This window comes from Calliphora vicina, chromosome 2, assembly GCF_958450345.1.
Source record: "Calliphora vicina chromosome 2, idCalVici1.1, whole genome shotgun sequence".
NCBI classification, from domain to species: Eukaryota; Metazoa; Arthropoda; class Insecta; order Diptera; family Calliphoridae; genus Calliphora; species Calliphora vicina.
This window is the reverse complement of record NC_088781.1, coordinates 40,845,147-40,866,759: the sequence shown is the minus strand read 5'-3', so window position 1 is coordinate 40,866,759 and position 21,613 is coordinate 40,845,147. Positions and strand designations below refer to the sequence as shown.

Here is a 21,613-nt window from a genome sequence, read left to right as displayed (position 1 = left end):
TGACAGCGCAAAAATGTTTGCGTCACAATCCCCATTTAATTTTCCATAATGGTTTGAAAATTACAAATAACTTAGAACTTCAAACCTTTTTTTAAACGCAAACAATACACGTGTTTTGTATTAAGTGACATCTTTGAAGAAACTGTAGCAGCGTTTATTTTTTGGCGGAAAACGCACGCAGCATTCATTCATTAGAAAACCCCATAACTTTTGACAACACTGACTCAGTCGTCTTTTGTCGTTTTTTCTCAATTGTACAATAAAATTGCAATTTCTTCGCTAAGTTACTATTGTGTTTTTAAGCTAGTTGAAAAAAACAAGAAAAATTACTAATTGAATTTTTCCCCAAGAAAAGAAACGATTGGCCACTCATTAGCAAAAAAAATCTAAGTAAATGCAAGTGTTTAAGCAATAATTAATAAAAGTGATAAAAGAAAGAAATCAAAAGAATTAAAACGCAAAAAAGGTGAATAAAATTAAATTTGATGTATTATTTTTTGCATACGAACCAAGAAAAAAAAAACATGAAAATGATAAACCTATAATCAGCCAATTAATTGTGTGGAAATTTTTTCTCAATAATTTTATTGTTGGACAACTTTTTCGAAATTTTTTCTGTTTCTACAAAGATGTCTCCAACAGTCACCACCACTCAAAACCACCATCATTGTCAGCGATAATATCCCCAACATTGAGAAATTGCTACGCAAAAAAAATAAAAAAAAAACAAAAAAGGGGAGCAACATAGAGGAAGAAAAAAATTCCAGAGTTAATTTTTTCATCTTTTGTTAATTACATTTAGTAAAGTGTAAATAACTGGAATAGACTGTGTTTAATATATAAAACCAATTTTTTTTGGGTGCGTTTGCAAAATGTGTGTGCTAGAAAGAGACGGCTGCAGTGTTCTAGTGTAGTGATTGATACAAAAACGGTGCTGCCAAGTTAGAGGACTTTATATGGGGGGCCGATTTTTTTTTATTGTTTGTGCCAGTTTTCTCTTCGTGTCGGTGTAATTGGAAAAGAAAATTGGAATTTTTTTCGGATAAAGTGATTATTTGCTAAGAAATCTTAAAAATTATCTCATTTAACAATGAAATAAACTTAAAGTGAAGTATTTTTATTCGCGATTAAGTAACATAAAACGTTTGTGTATGTCAATTCTAAAGTTTGTTGCGAATTAATTGAATTTACAAGTTAATTGTTTAATAACCATTTGTTCACCAACAATTTTACATTTCTTTAAGTTTTTTTTTTGCTAGCCTTTGTTTAATTGTGTTTTTTTTAATAATTATGCATTTCATGCTTATTGCATTTACTGCAAATTGCATTATTTTTCATTTCTTGTTCTTTGTTGTTTCTTTTCTCTATCGAATTTTTCTGATTTTATTTTTTTTGATTGTGCAGAATAAAAATGCTGCCAAATCATTGCACTTGTTGCCGTGCTCTTTATTTAGTTTGTGAGAATTCTCTCTAGCAGAATATTATCACTGATTGTTGAGTTACCATATTATAGGTTTTATGAAGTACCTAGAGATGATTGAAACATAATTAGTTATTAGTAGGTACCTAATTGTTAATGGGAGGGTTAAATATTTCTGATGACTACTAAATTATACGCCCCAGAGTTTTATGAACCCCAGTGAAAATATGAATATTAACAGAAAAAATTATGAAAATATATACTGTTACTGGGATCTTGAAAATCGTACGGTTTTATAGAAATCAGTGCTTTTTTTCTCGGGACGATAGCAACCAAGACAAGCCACTACTGACCTGCGGCTAACCTCCCGGGAAGTCATTTTTGGGAATTTCTTGTTATTATTATGTTATGTTGTAGTAGTTTTACTTTCTCCTTCCTCCCAAATGGTTTTTACAGTACCTGTCTCATGAAATTTATAATTTTTGAAGTTGCTGATATTTTTGCTTCCATCCGTTTATTATAATTTTCGTATAAAAAACTTATTGTGCGAAAAAATTACAAAAACAAATTATCAAAATAAAATAAATATTCAAATAACGGTAAAACATTATGCATCCATTTTTTGACAATCATAAGAAGCTGAACTTTAATGAATATTGTAAAAATTACAAACGTAATGACAAACTTATACATATCGTCACCTAAAATGCAAAATAACGTAACATCATTTCAAAAATGTTTAAAGTGATGGGCAAAAAACTATTGAAGAATTAAAAGTATCTATGATATAAACTTAATTTCTCCCACTTCATCATTAAACAGAATGACAAACACGTTTCCAAATTAAAACTTTTCGATTTTGGTATTTTTTTTTGGAAAATTTCAACGTGAAATAATCAATTTATTGTAAATACTTTAACCAATTTTTATTAATTCATTAAATTACTGCAGTTACTTTATTGACAAATCTTAACAATATGGCCACACTACTATTTACATATCTTAACATTAACTTTAATAAGACATTTGTGTTGTTATGTTTTTCATTGTTATTATTATTGCTTTTAGCTCTCTCTCTGTTTAGTAAGTCACTAATATTTAGTGAATTGTTCTTCTTTCTTCCTTTTGTTCGTTAATTTACTCGTTGCTTCTTTACTTGTAAAAAAATAGATGACGCATCGTTTTGACGTTTAAAAAAAAATAAATATTAAAACAATATATGGCTATTTGTCAGCTGTTAGATTTGTTATCAAATAAATTAATAATTGAACTTGTAATATTTGTTTGCCAGTAATACCGCTAAAGTGCTAATGGTTTGAAAAAAGGTTAAACATGAAGAAAAACAATTAAATTGAAACTAAAAATTATTAAAGTGAAAGTTTTTGTGTCTGTTTTTTTCTAATATCTTTTTGGATTCTTTGCCTTCTGTTATTTATTATGTGGTGAGTTTGTGGTGGTGTTGTATTGTATTTTTTTTAATATCTAGTTTTTGTTTTCGATTTGTTGTCGACATATCAACTAATATTTAACTATGGGGAGAATGGACAAATGCGATAGATGATGTTTGGTTGGTGTTACGTTTTATGTCAAGTGCACTTTGAGTGCAGTTTTAACGAGTGAGCGTTTGTTTGTGTTTGAGAGTGCGTGTGTGTGTAAATATTTTTGCATTTAGTTCTTTGCTTTGATTCTCCTTTATTGATTTCTAAATTGTAGTGATTTTCGTTGTCTTTACAATATGCTTAATGAAAAATCTATTTTATTTTAAACAATTCAAATTCGTGTTTTTCTGAAATTGTTTTTTTTTTAATAATACATACAAGTGAGTCAAAAGAAATAAATGTTTTAATTTATGTTAAGTTTATGCGGGATTAAACAACAGCTGAATAAATTTTCAACTTTTAATGATTTTATGCCAGTAACATTACTTTATCTATACTTAGAATATTTTGTATTGTTGTAATTTGTTGTTATTAAATTCTTCATCTCTGTTTTATCTGTTGTTCTATCTTAATTTTATAAACATCACATGATCTCTTCCTGAGAAGATTTTCGTTGATGTTTATCAACAACGTTTGTGTATACAACCAATTTAACCCGTTTGTGAACGCTTTTAGTTTTAGACATACAGTGATTTGCCGGTTTTACGAATGATTTAATATCAAGCCTAATCGTTAAATCAAAAGTTCTTTATTATTTGTGAATTAATTGTGTAGTTAGTTTAGTGTACAAATGCGTATTTTTTTTATAAAAATTAAATTTTTAATTCAGTTCCTAAATTGAATTATGTATTCTGAGCTGAAGGTAGCTGTTCCCCTTTGTCGAGAGTTCTTTACTTGGGAAAAAACTTTGAATTTCTACAGCTGTTACTAGATTGAGAACTTTGGGAGGAGTTGAAATCGTGTATTTTCGGATTGTACATTCAATTATGTGAAGAAACGGAAGTTCCTCCATTGAAAAGTGGTTGTAGATTGTCAAAATAACATTACGGTTTGATATTACTTTTTTGAGAACTGTCATTTGTTATGTATCTGTAATAATCTGTGATTGCACTCTTACCCCCATTATCTCAATATCTGGTTATCGTTTTTCGTGACGATATACATACAATTAATATTTTTTTGTATGAGAACTGTTAGTAGGATATCGTCACGATAAAAAATAACCAGATATTGAGAAAATGGGGGTTAATTGTTTATAAAATGAGTTGCTGATAAAATTTATTTCACATTATCTTATAAATGAATTGAGACTTTTTGAAGCAATTTGTTATAGCTTCCGTAATTTTTTTATATAGATTTTTGATTGATGTTTTTGTTGTCTATTTACCATGATTAGTTCTTTATTTTAAAGCATAATAAGGTAGAAGATATGTATATAAGTTTCGACTAGGGTTCCTAATCGATAAAAATATTTTTTTTTGAAATTCCCAAGAAATTTTTGTCGGAAAGTTTCTCTATAAGTTTTCTTCTCAAAGTTACAGTATAATTTCCGCACAGATAAAACAGATTAGTTGTGATTTGTTGTCAAAAAATTATCCACAGATTTTTTTCGATATTAGCAACTGCAAATTAGTTGACACAACTAAAATTGTTCAGCTACTACAGAAAAACTCAATCATTTAGACTGAAGCAATAAATTCGGTTATCATAATTAAAACTATCAGCCCAATTATGAATAAAAAATTCCGCGGGAGTTTGTTCCCCGGGAGTTTTTTCTCATTGAAATTGAATAGGAAAAATGAGAAAAAACTCCCGCGGAATTTTTATTCATAATTGGGCTGTATGTATATGTATGAATATTTATTTAAAACTTAAAAAGACTTAATACAAATTGATCTTTCAAGTTATCAAAACATTAAAACTTCTAGAGATATGCATATTATGCTAGGTATACACGTTACGATAAGTCGTACGATAAATCGTATAAGTATGAAATTAGTAACGTGTATCATGTTGTCGTACTAACGAAGTATGAAAATCAAAAATTTTTGATTTTTGTGATATTTTTATTAGTTGTCATTTTTTTCAAAGGAAATAGTACGATTTGTAGTAACGTCTATCACAAAATCGTACTTCAACTCATACTACGATTAGTACGAAAAATAGTATCGTGTATACCCAGCATTATGTGAAAATGATGACAATAATAATGGTTTATCTTTGATTATATACATTCAGATTAGAAAAAGTTCTCTTTCGAAACAAATTATGGGTCGATTATGGATGGCAACCGAATTTCAGTTGCGTTGCCAAAGGGCAACGAGAAATTTGTGGTTTCCAATTTATCAACATAAATGATAGCTGCCAGTTGCCATCTGTAATATCATTTAGGCAACTGACAACGCTACTGAATTTCGGTTGCCATCCATAATCGACACATTAGATACTCATTTTTTCTAGACTTATACATATTAATCGGAACTCTTAAATAATATACATACATTTATGAATTTTGATCTATAATTAGAAAAATCTTTCTGGTTTTTGGCTTAATTTAGTTTAAAAAATTCTAGAGAATGGAAATATTCCAGGAAATTTGGAACCTTAGATTCGACACAACTAGGGTTCCTAATTTTTCGGGCTTTTTCCTCTCAAGGGTGGAAATTAAAAAATTGTATCATTCCTTGAAATTTGTTAATACTAAATTAAGCCAAAATAACTTACATACACGATTCATACATCAATATATCGGGACTTCTTCCGGCTCGGTTGATATTTAAAATCGACAAAATTGGACCATAAATGGCTTAGATATAAGGAAAAAAAACGGGTTAACCTCGATTTTTGGCCTATTTTTGATCTATATCTGGATTACTAGACAATATGGATATCAAAAGATAGATGATATTTCAAAGACCATTGCTACGATGTACATAAGGCTATAGTAAGTTGGACCTACAATGGGTCAAAATCGGGAAAAATATTTTTTAACCCGATTTTTTTTTCACCAAAAAAAATTTTTTGTCATAAATTCAATAAATTTAAAAAAAAAAATTTTGAAAAAAAATTATAAAATAAATTAAAAAACAATTTCCAAAAAAAAAAAAATTTAAAATATTGAAAAAAAAAATTTTAAATTTTCTTTTCCTAAAAATATTTAAAAATTTTATTTTAAATTATAATTTGGTGAAGGGTATATAAGATTCGGCACAGCCGAATATAAGTCTCTTACTTGTTTATATTCAGATTGTACCTATATAAACAAAATTTAAACCACTTTTATTGTATGTATTTTCTCTAAATATTTCCTTTAAGACCAAATTTTTCAGCTGTAGCTTGATGAGTGAAAAAAATCGGTTTTTTCAACCGTTTACTTCTTTGCCAGCTGACTATCTGTTGCTAGAACCGAACAAAGATGGATATGATGGATACATTCAATTAGCAACAACGAATCTGAAATTATAAGGAAATTTCCGAAAATTCCCAACAAACATTTCCCGAAAATATCCAACAAAATATTCCCGGGAATTCCCGGGATAATGAAACCTAGACACAACCTGTTATAGCGAATTCTTACTTGTTTTTTAATTTTTTGTTTTGAAGTTTTGTTGTACAAGAAAAATATTTTGCATAAATTTAACATAAAATTTGTATTTTGTAAAAAATAAGTCATTTTAAACAAAATTACAGTTAAGGGGTTAAATTAACAGCAAAAATAAAGAAAATAATAAAAAAAACAATTTTTAAAATCTTATCTAACTGAGTAACTTCCCTTGTGTAGACATTTTACTAGCTCCCTCCTTCATTTCAACAATGTACATTCCATTCAGAAATATTAAAAAAATATGTATATTGTATTATTTTCCTTTTTAAAATTGCTTCAATAGCAATAAGTGGTTTTATCGCAAAATTATTTTAATTCACTTGCAGCTTTGTTTGTATTTCATTTACTCTCGTCATCGTATTTCAAATTTTATTTAATTTTTTTTTGTTTCAAGTTCATTTTAAATTATCTTATTGTATTTTTTTTTATTACTTTACACTCTTTTCTAAACAATTAAATTAACACTTGTGTGTAATTGATATGAGTAGAGTATTTTTCTTCTCACATCTCTTTAACAATTAAATTTGTACATTTGTTTGTAGTTGTATAAAAGAGAACAAATTAAATTTAATGCCACAAAAGATCGTTTATTTATTTTGTTTTTGTTTTAGTGGGCGGCCACTGACTTGCAGTTTTTCCATCAAGTAGATTTTTAAATTGGAATTAATGTGTGTAAATGTTAATAAAATGTTTATGCCACAAATTATAATAATTGGAAAAACCTTTTTTTTTTGTGGAGAGTTTGTTGAACTTGAAATTGAATTTTTTTGCTTGGAAAATATTTAAAAATAAAAATTATAAAATCAATCTGGTTTTTTGGTTTCCATCATTAAAGTAATTCTATTAGTTGAGGAACTTTTTTACTTATAACCGTAAATCACGTTTTTTCTAAAGTATTTAATTTATTTTCGACTAGTATAAAATTTCCCGCATGTGAAAGAAATAGACTCAAATTTAACTTCAATAAGTGCACTCCGATTAGACAGTTATATGCCTGTTTTGTCATATCTCTAAACATAAAGTTTCACAATCTTTTTTTTTATTAGTTTTACTAGATTTTTAAATTTTCCTTTTTCGTACACAAAAAATAGTAAAATCTATCTTTTACTACTTTTTACTTGCAAAAAACAGTAAAAAAATGCTGTTTTGAATTTTTTGCAAAAAAAATTTGGTACAATCCCAATATGCACCAAAGCCCCAAAAATTCAAGCACTTGAACATTTTGTTGGAATTTGACTTGAATGCCAATATAATTATGTTTTAAACTTGAAAAATATTTGAAAAAATTAAATATTTTTCAAACAAAAAATGCTATTGATATAAAGTGTAATACAACTATAATTCATAGCTTGAATTTCACTTGCTTTCAACGTTTACTTTTTATATTTTTGAGAATTTCTTTTATCTTATTTTACTAGAAATGTATTCGAACCAAGCGCATATTGTTGTAGTCTCTTTACTGTTTTTCCAGTAATTATTAAATTAAAACATATTTTATCATTTCTTGGAACATGACAAATATTTTAGTTCTAGGTTGTTAATGAAGTTTTGTTATGTATGTTCGTTATTAAGACTAAAGTAAATAAATATTGAAATGTATGAGTATTTCTAGATACTTAAGCGAAATACATAGTTATATGTATTTAACAGATATTTTTTAAAATGTTTGATTTTGTTATTTTTTTGAAAATCAGTGGAAATAAGTTTTGCATTCCGTTTGCAATTTCCACATAAAGTAAATTTATTCTGGAATAGGTATATAACTGGCAAACATGATTGATACATCAATATTTCGGGTATAGAGCCTCAAAAGTGAGTAAACACCAGTGAATTTTTTGATTTTTTTAAGATCATGATAAACATTAAAATACCTATTTCAAATGTTGTTTTAAATAAACGAATTTTAAAATTGCTTCGACCCTATTTTAAGGTATTCTTTTTACATTTTATCTTAAAAAAGGGAATATTAATGATAAATGTTTATAAATTTGCAATAATAGACGATAATATTGCAATTGCTAAACGTAATTTTAACTCCGCTGGGGAATAATTACCATTATAATAATATATGGTTTTGTTATATATTCCTCCGGCAGTGAGCTACATGAGGTTCACAAGTTAGTTTTATAGACATTTTTGTAATTTACTATTAACCTGTAACGTAATGTCGTAATTAAATGTGAAAACATCGTGGAGGAAGGTCCACACAATCTAATATACTCACTCCGGCATTAAATTTAAGAGTTTTCTCATAGAAAATCATTAGATTCTGTTACAATTTAACAAAATGACTATAAAAATAAATTAATAAAACAATTCATAAAATAGTGATGTTTATTTAATCACAGAATATTCCTCATTCGAATACTTTTAATAATAATTGAAAAAAATAAATATATATGATAAACGTCAAAATGTTTATCAAGATAAAAAATTATCAGGTTTAGTCTACATTTATTAGTATTATTGCTTCGTTATGACAAAATTGTTAGTGCTTTTGCTCAGACAACTCTGTCTTGACAACAAACGTCATTAATTGTTATGATAAATATTTGTCAAGTATAGACAGGGAGTTAATACATTTAGGCATAATATAAATAGGAACGGTTTTTATTCGCTGATTGTGTAAGTTTAACAACAAGTTTAATCTGTAATTTCAGATTTTATTTACTGAAAAATAAAATATTACGAGAACTTTATTATTTAATATTCGTTGTTTTGCTGCACTATGATTGAAGTGGCACATAAAAGTTATAGTGTTACCATCACAGAATTTAAAAAATATTAAAATACTGTTTACTTAAAATGCTGATTATGAATACGAATTTATAACAAAGCTATTTTAGGCCTAAAATGTGTTTTAACTAAATTGTATTTTAAACCTTAAAATTGATTTTTTATGAATACGGGGGTTAATCTTCAAGTATACTTTGGCTATAATATAGTGAACGGTATAAAGTTTTTTTTTAATTGAAAGTCTTTATATAGTCTTAGATTAAACTTCACTCAAGATCTTTATAGTCTTAGATTAGATTTAAATGCGGAATTTTTTAAAATTTTTATGTACAATATAAATTTATGCAAAATATTGGTCATTGTTGACCTTTTCCCATATTTCTGGCAACATATGGATTACGCGCGAAAAGGACCGTTTTTGTCCCACAAAATACAGAGCATTACCTTATCGCCATGGTTATTTGGCTTAGGTTTCGATTTGACTGGTTGGCCGGGCTTCACATACGATCTCCTACGCTTCGGGTTATCGTAATGGATCCATTTTTAATCGCAAGTAATGATTCGGTGCAGAAATGCTTTTCTTTTATAGCTTCTAAGTAACTAACTAAGTAACTTTCAGAAGATGAAACACTTATATATGCTTATAAATCCAAAAAACACTTACGCATTCTACCAAGGTTTTTGTCTATTAATTGCAATAAAAATTCACTCATTGAACGGACCCAAATCTGCTGATAATAAACAAAAAATACTTAAAACTTCCTTTGGAACATTATCATATTTAAATTGAGCGTAAATTGTTCATTTCATACAGTTCTATATCAGAGGTTCGAATTAAAAAATTCAATTTGAGCTTAATTCAATAAAATCTTAATTCAGAATTAAAAAATGTTCCATAATTCCATTCCCAAAAATTCAAACTTATTCATAAACAGTTTTTAAATTTGTCAAAGCTTTATATCCTTCAGTATGGAAAGTTTGCTTTATAAATCTGTGTTAATTTTAAAAATTATTTATGAATATTGGGGTAATTCTTTATCTAAGCTTAAGATTCATACACATTTTTTTAATAAAATTTATTTATTGGTGTATCAATTCATTACAGAATTCATTCAAACTCTCTGAATTATTAAATTTTTGATAATTCATATCGAATCTAAATTGAATAAAAATAATTTTTCATTATTCCATTTTCAATACATTTTATTAAGCTAATATTTTGTAATGTATTTGAATTAGAGAAAACTTGACTGATTCAATAAGGAATTAAAGGAATGAATTCAATAGGTTTTCAGTACTAAGGAATTAATACAATAAATTAATTTGTGCTGGAATGGTTTAATTGAATTGTTAAGAGAATATATTTATTTGGGTTTTGAAATTTTAATTAAGAATTTATTATTTCTAGATACGTCTCTTCTCCGCTGAGTTTTGTTTCTCTATATTTTCTGTTTCATTAACAACTTGTTAGAATGCTAAAAAGGCGATGAATGGCTCCTCTCTCGTGTTTACTTAAATAATACGGCGTATTTTTTGTAATTATATTAATAACAATGTTTATTTTTTTATTATGGCTATACAATTAGTCTACTAATGAAGTATGGCAGGCATACTATGGTTATAATTCCACTTAAATTTACAATTTTATTTAAGAAAATAAAACATTTTCAAGTACTATACATTAATAAATACTTTAACTGTAACGTGTGTTAAAAAAAAGTTAAACAATTAAAAAATAAAACCTTCAAAGGTCATTATCAAGTATACCGTAAAAAAAGAACCCTATCGTCTAAACAAACAGACAGAAAATAAAGGTTATAAAGAATATACAAGTGTATTTACTACTAGGTGTAGTATACTATGCAAACATATAGGTATAAATGTGGAGATTAACAAGCTTAAACCAAAAAATTTATTTAAAAAAGCACCAACCACCTCATAGCGGCTCTTTGGCAAGTTGTTGAATGTGTGTGGCTTTCTTTTTTTTGTTGCTAAAGTATTTATTATAAATTGTCTGACCTAAACTGTTTGTTTGTCACCTCAAATTAACTGATACAAACACAAATACACCAAAAAAATAAATGAATATTTTTGAAAAATCGTTACAATTTACTACACAAAAATAACTGAATATGCTAATTAAGATGGCGAGTGTATGTATTGAAAAAAATTATTTTAATAACAAATTCATACAATATATTTTGTTATTGTACCTTTACGTCATTTAAGGTTCTAACTGTGTTTTGTGTTGATGTGTTGTTTCTCAATGTTCTTCAATAATCTACAATTATTTGTATTTTTGTTTTTCCTTGGCAATCTTATCTGTATGTAATTCTAGTTTGTTTTTGTGATTAGTTTTATTTTTATATTCATATACACTTATTTTGTTTTGTTTGTTTTATATTTTAAGCGTTATTTTTTTTATTGCCAATGCTTTTTGCTTATGAGTCATGCCAAGTACATATTTTGATACATTTGTTTTATTATTATTTTATTTTTGTAGTCATGTAAAGTTGTTGGAGTTAAAATAATTTAAAAATTGACAATTGTGGAAATCATTTCATTAATTCTAATAAACTTTTTTCTAGAATTCAAGTTGAAAGCAAGTGTAATTCAATCCTTGAATTATAGCCAGGCAACTTTATTTCAATAGCATTCTCCAGTAAAAAGGAAACATAAATTCAAGCCATATGTTATTTGTTTAATTTTTTCAAGTTTAAAACATAATTACATTTGCATTCAAGTCATATTCCAATAAAATGTGCTTGAATTTTTTCGGCTTTGGTGCTTTTTGGGAATTGTTTAATAGAGCAAGAAAGCTATCAATGTTACTTTTTAAGAAACCTTTAGATTTTTAAATGTTTCTAATAATAAAAGGTGTATTTCATAGAGGGGTTTAACTTTAAATTTAAATAAAACAGAAGAATATTTTTAATATCCATCCAATTGGCTTTATGTGGCCGCCGCGTCTATCGCGTACATGGTGCAACCAGGAGCTCAAATTTTCACATACCCTTCGCAGTAATTCAGGCTGTATTTCTGCAATAGACCTGGTACTTTACATAACCCCAGAGAAAATAATCTAATGGCGTTGAATCACATGAACGTGGTGGCCAGTTAACAGGTACATTTCATGAAATTATTGGTTCGCCAAAAGTTTTTCCAAGTAAATTAATTGTATCGCGTGCTGTGTGACATGTGGCTTCATCCTGCTACAATTTCTATACGAGTTGTAAGCATCCAAATAAAGTGTTTACCAAAATGTTTCCTACATTTTATTATCGAATTGACACTTTTGTATTATCCTCAACACTACTCTGTACATCATCAATTGCTTGGTCTGTGCGATTTGCGTATTACAGTTAAGAGTAACGTATTGTGATAACGATTCATAGTTTCTCCAATTAATCGCTCGAATTGAACCACGATTTTCAAAATAAATTTGAACAATTTGCAAACGTTACTCTGGCGTATGTCTATTCATGATAAATTTCCAAACCAAACTAACCTTAAAACAACCGAGAACTGTCATATCAGCTGTCACTGAAAACATTGCTGTCAAATTAAATTTCCCCACCTCTAAAAAACACCCATTACTTATATTCCTCTATTCTATATCTAGAATTTTAAACTTTATGGCTGGATTTACAAAAGATTAGTTATTACTAGTTTTCAATTAAATAAATTTATTTGCTAAATAGTTGTAGCACATTGAAAAACTAAATTTACTTAAAAAGTTTTGCAAATTTTTATTATAAGTCGTAACATTTTAAAGCAAAATGTTTGTTTCTTTCTTAGAAAATATTTTGTATTTCTAAAATGCAAAGAAAAGGTGGTTTAAGTACAACATAGTTTCAAACAATTAATAATTTCACCTTTCTGACCTTTTCTGTAATTATTTCAATTCCAACTACCTGAATGACACGACATTATAACTGTTGTGACATCGTATTGGTTTGGTATATGACTTTCTTTAATCTATTACACATAATATTGAATAATAAAAGTGATTTGTAAACATTAGAGAATAATGAAGTTCTCTATAATATGGGAGATTTTTCTAACATATAGAAAATAAAATTTATGTAAAATTCGACGCAAATGGTATTCATAAGCAGTCAAATCTTTGAAATACGATGGCTTTAATTTTTGATATTAAATAAGTTTCTCAAACCAAATTCAATTTGAGGTTGATTTGAGAAAAATTGTTAGACAACTGGCATTTCCTTAATTTGCTAACAAAATGGTATTTTCGAACCATACGAACATTATGACAAAATTAAAAAAAACACATATTTTGTCTTTAAGTTGGCTCCGTTACCGCTAAAATACCTATAAAGTAATAATCCAAATTAGCGTCACGGTTACCTTTTAACCGTTTCGGTAACGATTGAAACTAATCTAAGGCTACATAAAAAGCTACGAATGAAGTTAATCTTAGACTATATTAAGGACTACGATTGAAGCTTATCTAAGACTATAACTGTGGTCATATAGAAGAGGAGCTTAAGTCGGCATAAGGGCATTTTTTTAAAAAAACTTGTGAATCTGAAGTCTAATAATTTATTACCAATATGTTAAGTTACAGATTTTTTTTTAAGAAAGAATAAAAATTTCACAAAATTGGGAATATTTCTAAACTTCTTTTTTCGACTTAAGCTATTCTTCCATACGGTCAGATATATAAAGATCTACGACTTTAAAATTGATAAGTCATGTACAAATTATGGACAGGAAACTTTATTCTAGAGTTAAGCTTTTCTAATATATACTTAATACGATTGAACTTAATCTAAGTCTATATAAGAAGCTACGATTGAAGCTAATCTAAAGGTAGGGTCACACATGGCAAATATTTGACGAAAAAGACGTAACCACTAAATAAAATACATTTTAATTCTTTTATTTATTTCAAAAACTTATTTTACTTAGGATGATTCAAAACAAAAAGTTTTATTTTATTTGATGCTGTTTGATCTTACAAAACACTTGTAAGAGTAAACACGTCAAACAAATTTGTGCTAAAAAAAAGTGGTTACGCTTTTTAGAGCAAATATATGCCGCGTGTGACCCTACCTTAAGACTATATAAATACCAAAGATTGAATGTAATCTAAGACTCTTTTAAGTCTTGTTAAGTCATGTACAAGTTTTGGGCAGGAAACTTTAGTTTGGAGTTATAGTGCTTTAAAGCTTTGATATAAATATAATGTCTCTCATTATTTATCCGATCGTTATATGATTTTACAACATGTTCACATTTACCCAAAAAATTGCCCTAATTGTTAAGTCATTTGGGAAATTTTTGATATTTTGAGATTTTGTTTTCAAATCCTTTATTCAAATCCCCCGTTATTGCTGGGTTAAAAATGTCATTATATGTTTGAGAATATTTGATATCAAACTGAGAAATCATCATGATTTGTTTGATAAAAAAAAAACCAACCGACGTTATTAAACCAGATGACAACTCAAGTAAATTGTAGCATCATTTTAGCAATGAGTTATATGTATATGAACAAAGAAAAAACACATCCTTTTCATAGTTCATAATTGCCTACATTTATAACTGACACGTGTGACATATGTATATCCTGTTGTTGCTGCTCTGTTGTCTTCGAAAGTTCTTCTCTGAGTAAAAAACTTCTGGTTGTAGATCCTGTCGCTGAATTGATAATATTTGACCAAGTGAGACAAGCATCGTTGCAGACAGGAATTAGTTCTTAATTTTATTTTCAAAAATAAATTAAAATCTCTTAACTATTTCATTAAATAATTCATAGGCTTAATTCCTTACTACTTCAAACATATTCAATTCATTCCTTTGAGAATCATTCAAGTTTTCTTTAATTCAATTTCATTACAAACTACTATTATAAAATGTATTGAATGATTAAATGTTTATTTAATTTAAATCAATTAAATTAGCAATAAAATAAAAGTGTTTTTAAAAGGGCTTAGGTTTTAAGGTTGCAAATTAATTGTATAGTAACAACAGCTGAAATGTTTGTTTCGTAATTTTTAATTATATGAAATTTAGTAGTTTTGTTTAAGTTTTTCATTAGAAAATTAGTCAGTCACATTTAAAGCCACTTTTTCTCTAAAAAAAAGTTGTCAGACTCTGAGGGAATTTCTCTATAAAAAAAAGTTGTCTGATTCTTAGCATCTTTCTCTCCAAAAAGTCATGATACTCTGAGCAATATTTTCTCTAAAAAATGTTGGACTCTGAGCGACTTTTTCTATAGAAAAGTTGTCAGACTGTGAGCGACTTTTTCTACAGAAATGTTGCCAGTCTGTGAAATTATTTTATATTTCGATTACTCCCTGTCTATACTTGACAAATATTTATCATAACAATTAATGACGTTTGTTGTCAAGACAAAGTTGTCTGAGCAAAAGCACTAACAATTTTGTCATAAAGAAGCAATAATACTAATAAATGAGGACTATACCTGATAATTTTTATCTTGACAACGATTTTGACGTTTATCATGATAAAAATTTATCAGGTATAGACAGGTAGTTATTTTTTATTAACAAAATACAATTGATCAAATTGCTTATTCCAACAACTGCATAATTTCAGCATCGCAACAAGTTTTATTGTTTGTTTTTTCTTGTTTCTTTTCTTCTTAGGCTAATTAAGCAAACGTGTAGTACAGCTTTTTAGTTTGTATTTTGAAAACCGCTTATTGAATTATTTGTTAATACAATTTGTTGCTGTGATGTAGTAACTTCCATATGCGATAAGTGAAATAATATATAGTAGAAAGAGTAGCAAATATGCAATAACTTTTTGCTACAAAAATTTAACATTAAGGGAATAATGCAAATCTGCAAATGAATAACCATCAATTAATTGAATTTGTTTCGTTCAATATTTGATTTTTGTTAAAAAAAAATAATGGAAAAATTCCCAAAAAAAATGTGGGAAAATCATCAATCAGACACGTGTTTTTTTAAACAGTCTATGGCCTACTTTTTTTGGTATTTTATTTGTTTTAAAATTCCAGGTTTAATCGAATAATGCTGCTTCATATCATATACTGCTATTCAAACAAATGGTTTTCACATTATTAAGCTTTATTGAAAATGTCACTTAGTTATTTAATTTACCTTTAATCTAAGGTTCCAATCTTATCTCTGTTTCTATTTTAATCCTCCATAATGTTCAAATCATTATGTAGATTTTGTTTAACCTCCTCTGTTGCCGTAGCAAATAAATATCATGTGCATTACTTATCAACTTATTAGGGGCGTTTATATTTAAGTCAAAGAAATAATCATTATCATTTAATGGTTTTAATTAATACTAAATAATTAATAATTTGTGAATGTTATTGAATCTGAATTTTTATATGTTTCGGTTACGTTTTGTTTATTTTATTCCAGATCTAAGCTGGTATTTGAAAATAACTTTAATGTGGTTAATGAATTTTCTCATCAAAACCGCAAAATATTTCCAAATACTAGATACCACAAGTGGCCTACTCAATAATTCTTACATATATAAATAATTTTTAAAGCAAATTGTATAATATTAACTGAATATCATTTATTTATATTTACAGATCCATTCACCATTAAAACCATTAAGTAGCAGTTAAAAGAAAAAACAAAACACGTGTGATTAACCGTCCTCTAAGGAATAATTACCACACCAGCATTAATTTAAACATTCTCAGCTCTAAAGAATTCTTTTTTGTTTTTGTATATTTTCTTATACGTCTCTAATTTCTTTATTAAGAATTAAAATTTCTTTTTTTTTATAAGTAAAAATCGTATTTTTTGTTTGTTTGAACGAGAAAAAGAACACCAAACAAAAGAGAAAATAAAAACTTAAACTTTCCATTTAAAGAAAAAGAAATAAAAACAAACTAAACCAACAACAAAAAACACAGCAATAATGGCAACAACACCACGTTCGGGTGGCTCGGCAGGCGGCACAGCTCAACGTCCCAATGGTACATCTCAAAATAAAAGTTGCCAATTTAAATTGGTTTTATTGGGCGAATCGGCTGTGGGTAAATCATCGCTGGTCCTACGTTTCGTTAAGGGACAATTTCACGAATACCAAGAAAGCACGATAGGAGCTGCATTCCTAACACAAACCATATGTATAGAAGACACAGTGGTTAAATTTGAGATATGGGATACTGCAGGACAAGAAAGGTGAGAGAATATATTTATTTTTTTTTTTTAATTAATTATTAATAATTTTATTTTGTGGAATTTTTTTAGATACCACAGCTTAGCTCCCATGTATTATAGAGGTGCGCAGGCCGCTATTGTTGTGTATGATATACAAAATCAAGACAGTTTTCAACGTGCAAAGACCTGGGTCAAGGAACTGCATAAACAAGTGAGTGTGGAGATTTAGTAAATAAATAAAAATAAAAAATTATTTATAAAAATAGCGAAAACTTATCAGAGCAATTTTTTGTATAGAAAAGTTTTTGGAGAAACTTATTCTAAAAAAAGTTGTCAAAGTAACTTTTTTTAAAGAAAATTTCCCAGAGTAACCTTTTCTATTCTATTGTCAGAGCAAGTTTTTCTATACAAAAGTTGTCAGTTGTAAGTTTTTCTATGAAAAAGTCAGATCAACTTTTTTATAGAAAAGTTGTCGGAGCAACTTTTTCTAAAGAAAAGTAGCTGTAACAACTTTTTCTAAAGAAAAGTTGTCAGAGTAACTTTTTCTATAGAAAAGTTGTCAGATCAACTTTTTTATAGAAAAATTGTCTGAATAACATTTTCTATAAAAAAGAGCAAGTTTTTTAAGAAAAGTTTTCAGAGGAACTTTTTATATAGAAAAGTTGTCAGAGTAACTTTATCTATAGAAAAGTTATCTGAGTAACTTTTTTTTATAGAAAATTTGTCAGAGCAACTTTTTTTTAAGGAAAACTTTTTAGAGAAAAATTTTCAGATTCTGATCAGAGTATCTTTTTATATAGAAAAGTTGTTAGAGAAACTTTTTATATAGAAAAGTTGTTAGCCACTCTTTTTAAAGAAAAGTTGCCATAGCATCTTTTTTAAGAAAAATTTTCTGACTCGCAAATTTTTCTATAGTCAGAGCAACTTTTTCTATAGAAAAATTGTCAGAGTAACTTTTTCTATAGTAAATTGGTTAGGGCCAATTTTTTTTTAATAAAAAGTTTGTCAGGGCTACTTTTATAGTTGAGCCACATTGTCTTTCAAATGATGTCAGATTGAGAAATTGTTTCTCTAAAAACTTTCAGATTCTGGCAACTTTTACTTTAAATAGTGGCTACTTTTTCTATCGAAAAGTTTTCGGATTCTGAAGCTACGTATACACGGTTGTCATATTCTTACAATATTGTCAGAAAATGTTCAATAAATGGTTAACACACATATGTTTCAACATAAGTTCTCATGGTTGTGTTAAACATTTTCTGAGCATATGTCTGACAATCTGACAACCGTGTGTATGTAGCTTGAACAACATTTGCTCTAAAAAAGTGGTCAAACTGAGAAATTTTTTTTTCTGTTAAATTTGTCAGACTCTTACCAACATTTTCTGTACAAAAGATGTTAGACTCTCATAGACTTTTGCTATAGAAAAGTTGTCTGAGCATCTTTTTATCTGGAAAAGTTGTATCTGATAAACTTTTTCTCTAGAAACGTTGTCAGTCTCTGAGCAACATTTTCTGTATAAAGAGATCAGATTCCGAACAACTATTTGTCATAGCTACTTTTAAAAGAAATTGTCACACAAAAGGAGGATTATATCTGAAAAAGTGGTGAGACTCTGATAATTTTTTTCTCTAAAACAAGTTGTCAGCATCGTTTTCTTTATAAAAAGTGATCAGACTCTGAACAATTTTTTTACATAAAAGATGTCAGGCTTTTTCTCTAAAATTGTGTGACTCTAAAAAACTTGTTCAGTAGAAAAGTGGTCAGACTTTTTCTTTATAAAAAATTGTCAGGCTTGTAAAATCCAAGACTTTTTATTCTTGTAATACTATGATAAAGGTTATTTTTAAAACCGGCTATAAATTTTTCATAGTATACATCTTAGATTACATTGCTTTACGATAAGCTACACTCTGCATTTCTCTTTGTACCATTTGATTTACAATTTAACAATACGGGTATCATATTTATATAATTTTGCTGATATTTTTATTTATTAAAATTTATTTGTTTATATAAGTTCATTGAAACCACTTATATTTAACTGCGTATCATTAACAGAAAACAAATGAACGTTTCCTTTGTGTGCCTCAAAAAAATGTTGGCATTGTTTTTTTTTAAGCAGATGCAGACGGACACTTTATTGTGACATCACAACACTCTCATACATACATATGTAAAATTTTCAGCAATCATTAAGTACATATTCATAAAATTCTAAAAACGTTTTGAGATTGTTTCAAATAATTTTTTTATGTTTAATAAAATAAGTCTACAAAAATAAATATGGATGTAAAGTTATTCCAGAAGATGAACAAATAAAAGTTCAAAAATTAAATCATTTTGAAGAAATATTAAATTTTTGAATATTTTTAACAAGAATTTCTTGTTTATATAGAACTGTTGTAAGTTATTTAATTATCTGAATTTTGCTAAAGGTGTTTTGAATTTAACAGGGAAACCCCAAAGGCTCCAAATATCTTTAATTGAATTGCAAAGTGGAATGTGGCCACGTAACTTTGATATTTTTCACAGACACATACTAAATTTATATCGGCCATAAGTTAAACAAAATCGTAGACATTTGCGTGTTTTGTAATTTGATTTAATTGCATGCCATAGTATATTGATCTTTATGGAGAGTATTTAGAATTATATTGCGATCATGAATTAATTTAATTATTTTCACCAATCATAAGAAATAATAGTGAGGCCTATAAATCCTCAAGTTTTCCCTATTAAATATTTTAGAAAATAAAACTTTTTTAAATCTCTAACAAAAATTTAAATTGTCATCTTCTTTGCAGGCCTCACCTAATATTGTTATTGCCTTGGCTGGTAATAAAGCAGATTTATCAAATATACGTGTTGTAGAATATGAAGAAGCTAAACAATATGCCGAAGAAAATGGTTTGTTATTTATGGAAACATCAGCAAAAACTGGCATGAACGTAAACGATATTTTCTTGGCTATTGGTAAGTAACATTATTTTAAAAACTTTATTTATTTGAATTTGAAATTCATTATGAAATTTACAATTTTAGCTAAGAAATTACCTAAAAACGACGGAGCCAATAATCAAGGTGCTGGTGCTGGTAGAAGACTAAATGAAAATGAAAATAACCGACAGACGAACAATTGCTGCAAGTGATGTCTTTTTGTAGGTTAGTATGAAAGTGAAACAAGTAATGTTTGTAAAACTTTGATTTAACTCTATAAAAAATGAGCAACTCTTCTATAAAAAAGTTGTCAGACTCTGAGCAACGTTTCTATAAAGAAAGTTGTCAGATTCTGAGCAACTTTTCTGTGAAGAAAGTTGTCAGACTTTCAGCAACTTTTCTATAAAGAAAGTTGTCAGAATTTGAGCAACTTTTCTATAAAGAAAGTTGTCAGACTCTGAGCAACTTTTCTGTGAAGAAAGTTGTCGGACTTTGAGCAACTTTTCTCTAAAAAAAGTTGTCGGACTTTGAGCAACTTTTCTATAAAAAAAAGTTGTCAGACTCTGAGCAACTTTTCTATGAAGAAAGTTGTCAGACTCTGAGCAACTTTTCTATAAAAAAAGTTCTCAGACTCTGAGCAACTTTTCTCAGACTCTGAGCAACTTTTCTATAAAAAAAGTTCTCAGACTCTGAGCAACTTTTCTATAAAGAAAGTTGTCAGACTCTGAGCAACTTTTCTATAAAAAAAAAGTTGTCAGACTCTGAGCAACTTTTCTATAAAAAAAAAGTTGTCAGACTCTGAGCAACTTTTCTATAAAAAAAAGTTGTCAGACTCTGAGCAACTTTTCTATAAAAAAAAGTTGTCAGACTCTGAGCAACTTTTCTATAAAAAAAGTTGTCAGACTCTGAGTAACTTTTCTATAAAAAAAGTTGTCAGACTCTGAGCAACTTTTCTATAAAAAAAGAAAACTTTTCTATAAAGAAAGATGTCAGACTCTGAGCAACTTTTCTATAAAGAAAGATGTCAGACTCTGAGCAACTTTTCTATAAAAAAAATCAGACTGAGCAACTTTTCTATAAAAAAAGTCAGTCTCTGAGCAACTTTTCTATAAAAAAGTTGTTGGACTCTGAGCAACTTTTCTATTAAAAACAGTTGTCAGACTCTGAGCAACTTTTCTATAAAGAAAGTTGTCAGACTCTGAGTAACTTTTCTATAAAGAAAGTTGAACTTTTCATATTTTAAATCGTACTTTACTAAATTTTAATCTTCTTTAAATATTTCCTTCTCTTTTCAGAAAATAAAATTTCCAACGAGAGATTTGAA

The 21,613-nt window shown here is 27.7% G+C and overlaps 1 protein-coding gene across 1 annotated transcript; it reads left to right on the top strand.

The window, feature by feature from the left end:
- Positions 1-241: 241 nt before the first annotated feature.
- Rab5 (RAS oncogene family member Rab5) lies at positions 242-20,514 on the top strand. Its single transcript, XM_065499258.1, has 5 exons — positions 242-466; positions 16,770-17,370; positions 17,440-17,560; positions 20,157-20,325; positions 20,395-20,514. The coding sequence occupies exons 2-5, from the start codon at positions 17,105-17,107 to the stop codon at positions 20,499-20,501; spliced, it is 663 nt and encodes a 220-aa protein (XP_065355330.1). The 5' UTR covers positions 242-466; positions 16,770-17,104; the 3' UTR covers positions 20,502-20,514.
- Positions 20,515-21,613: the final 1,099 nt, after the last annotated feature.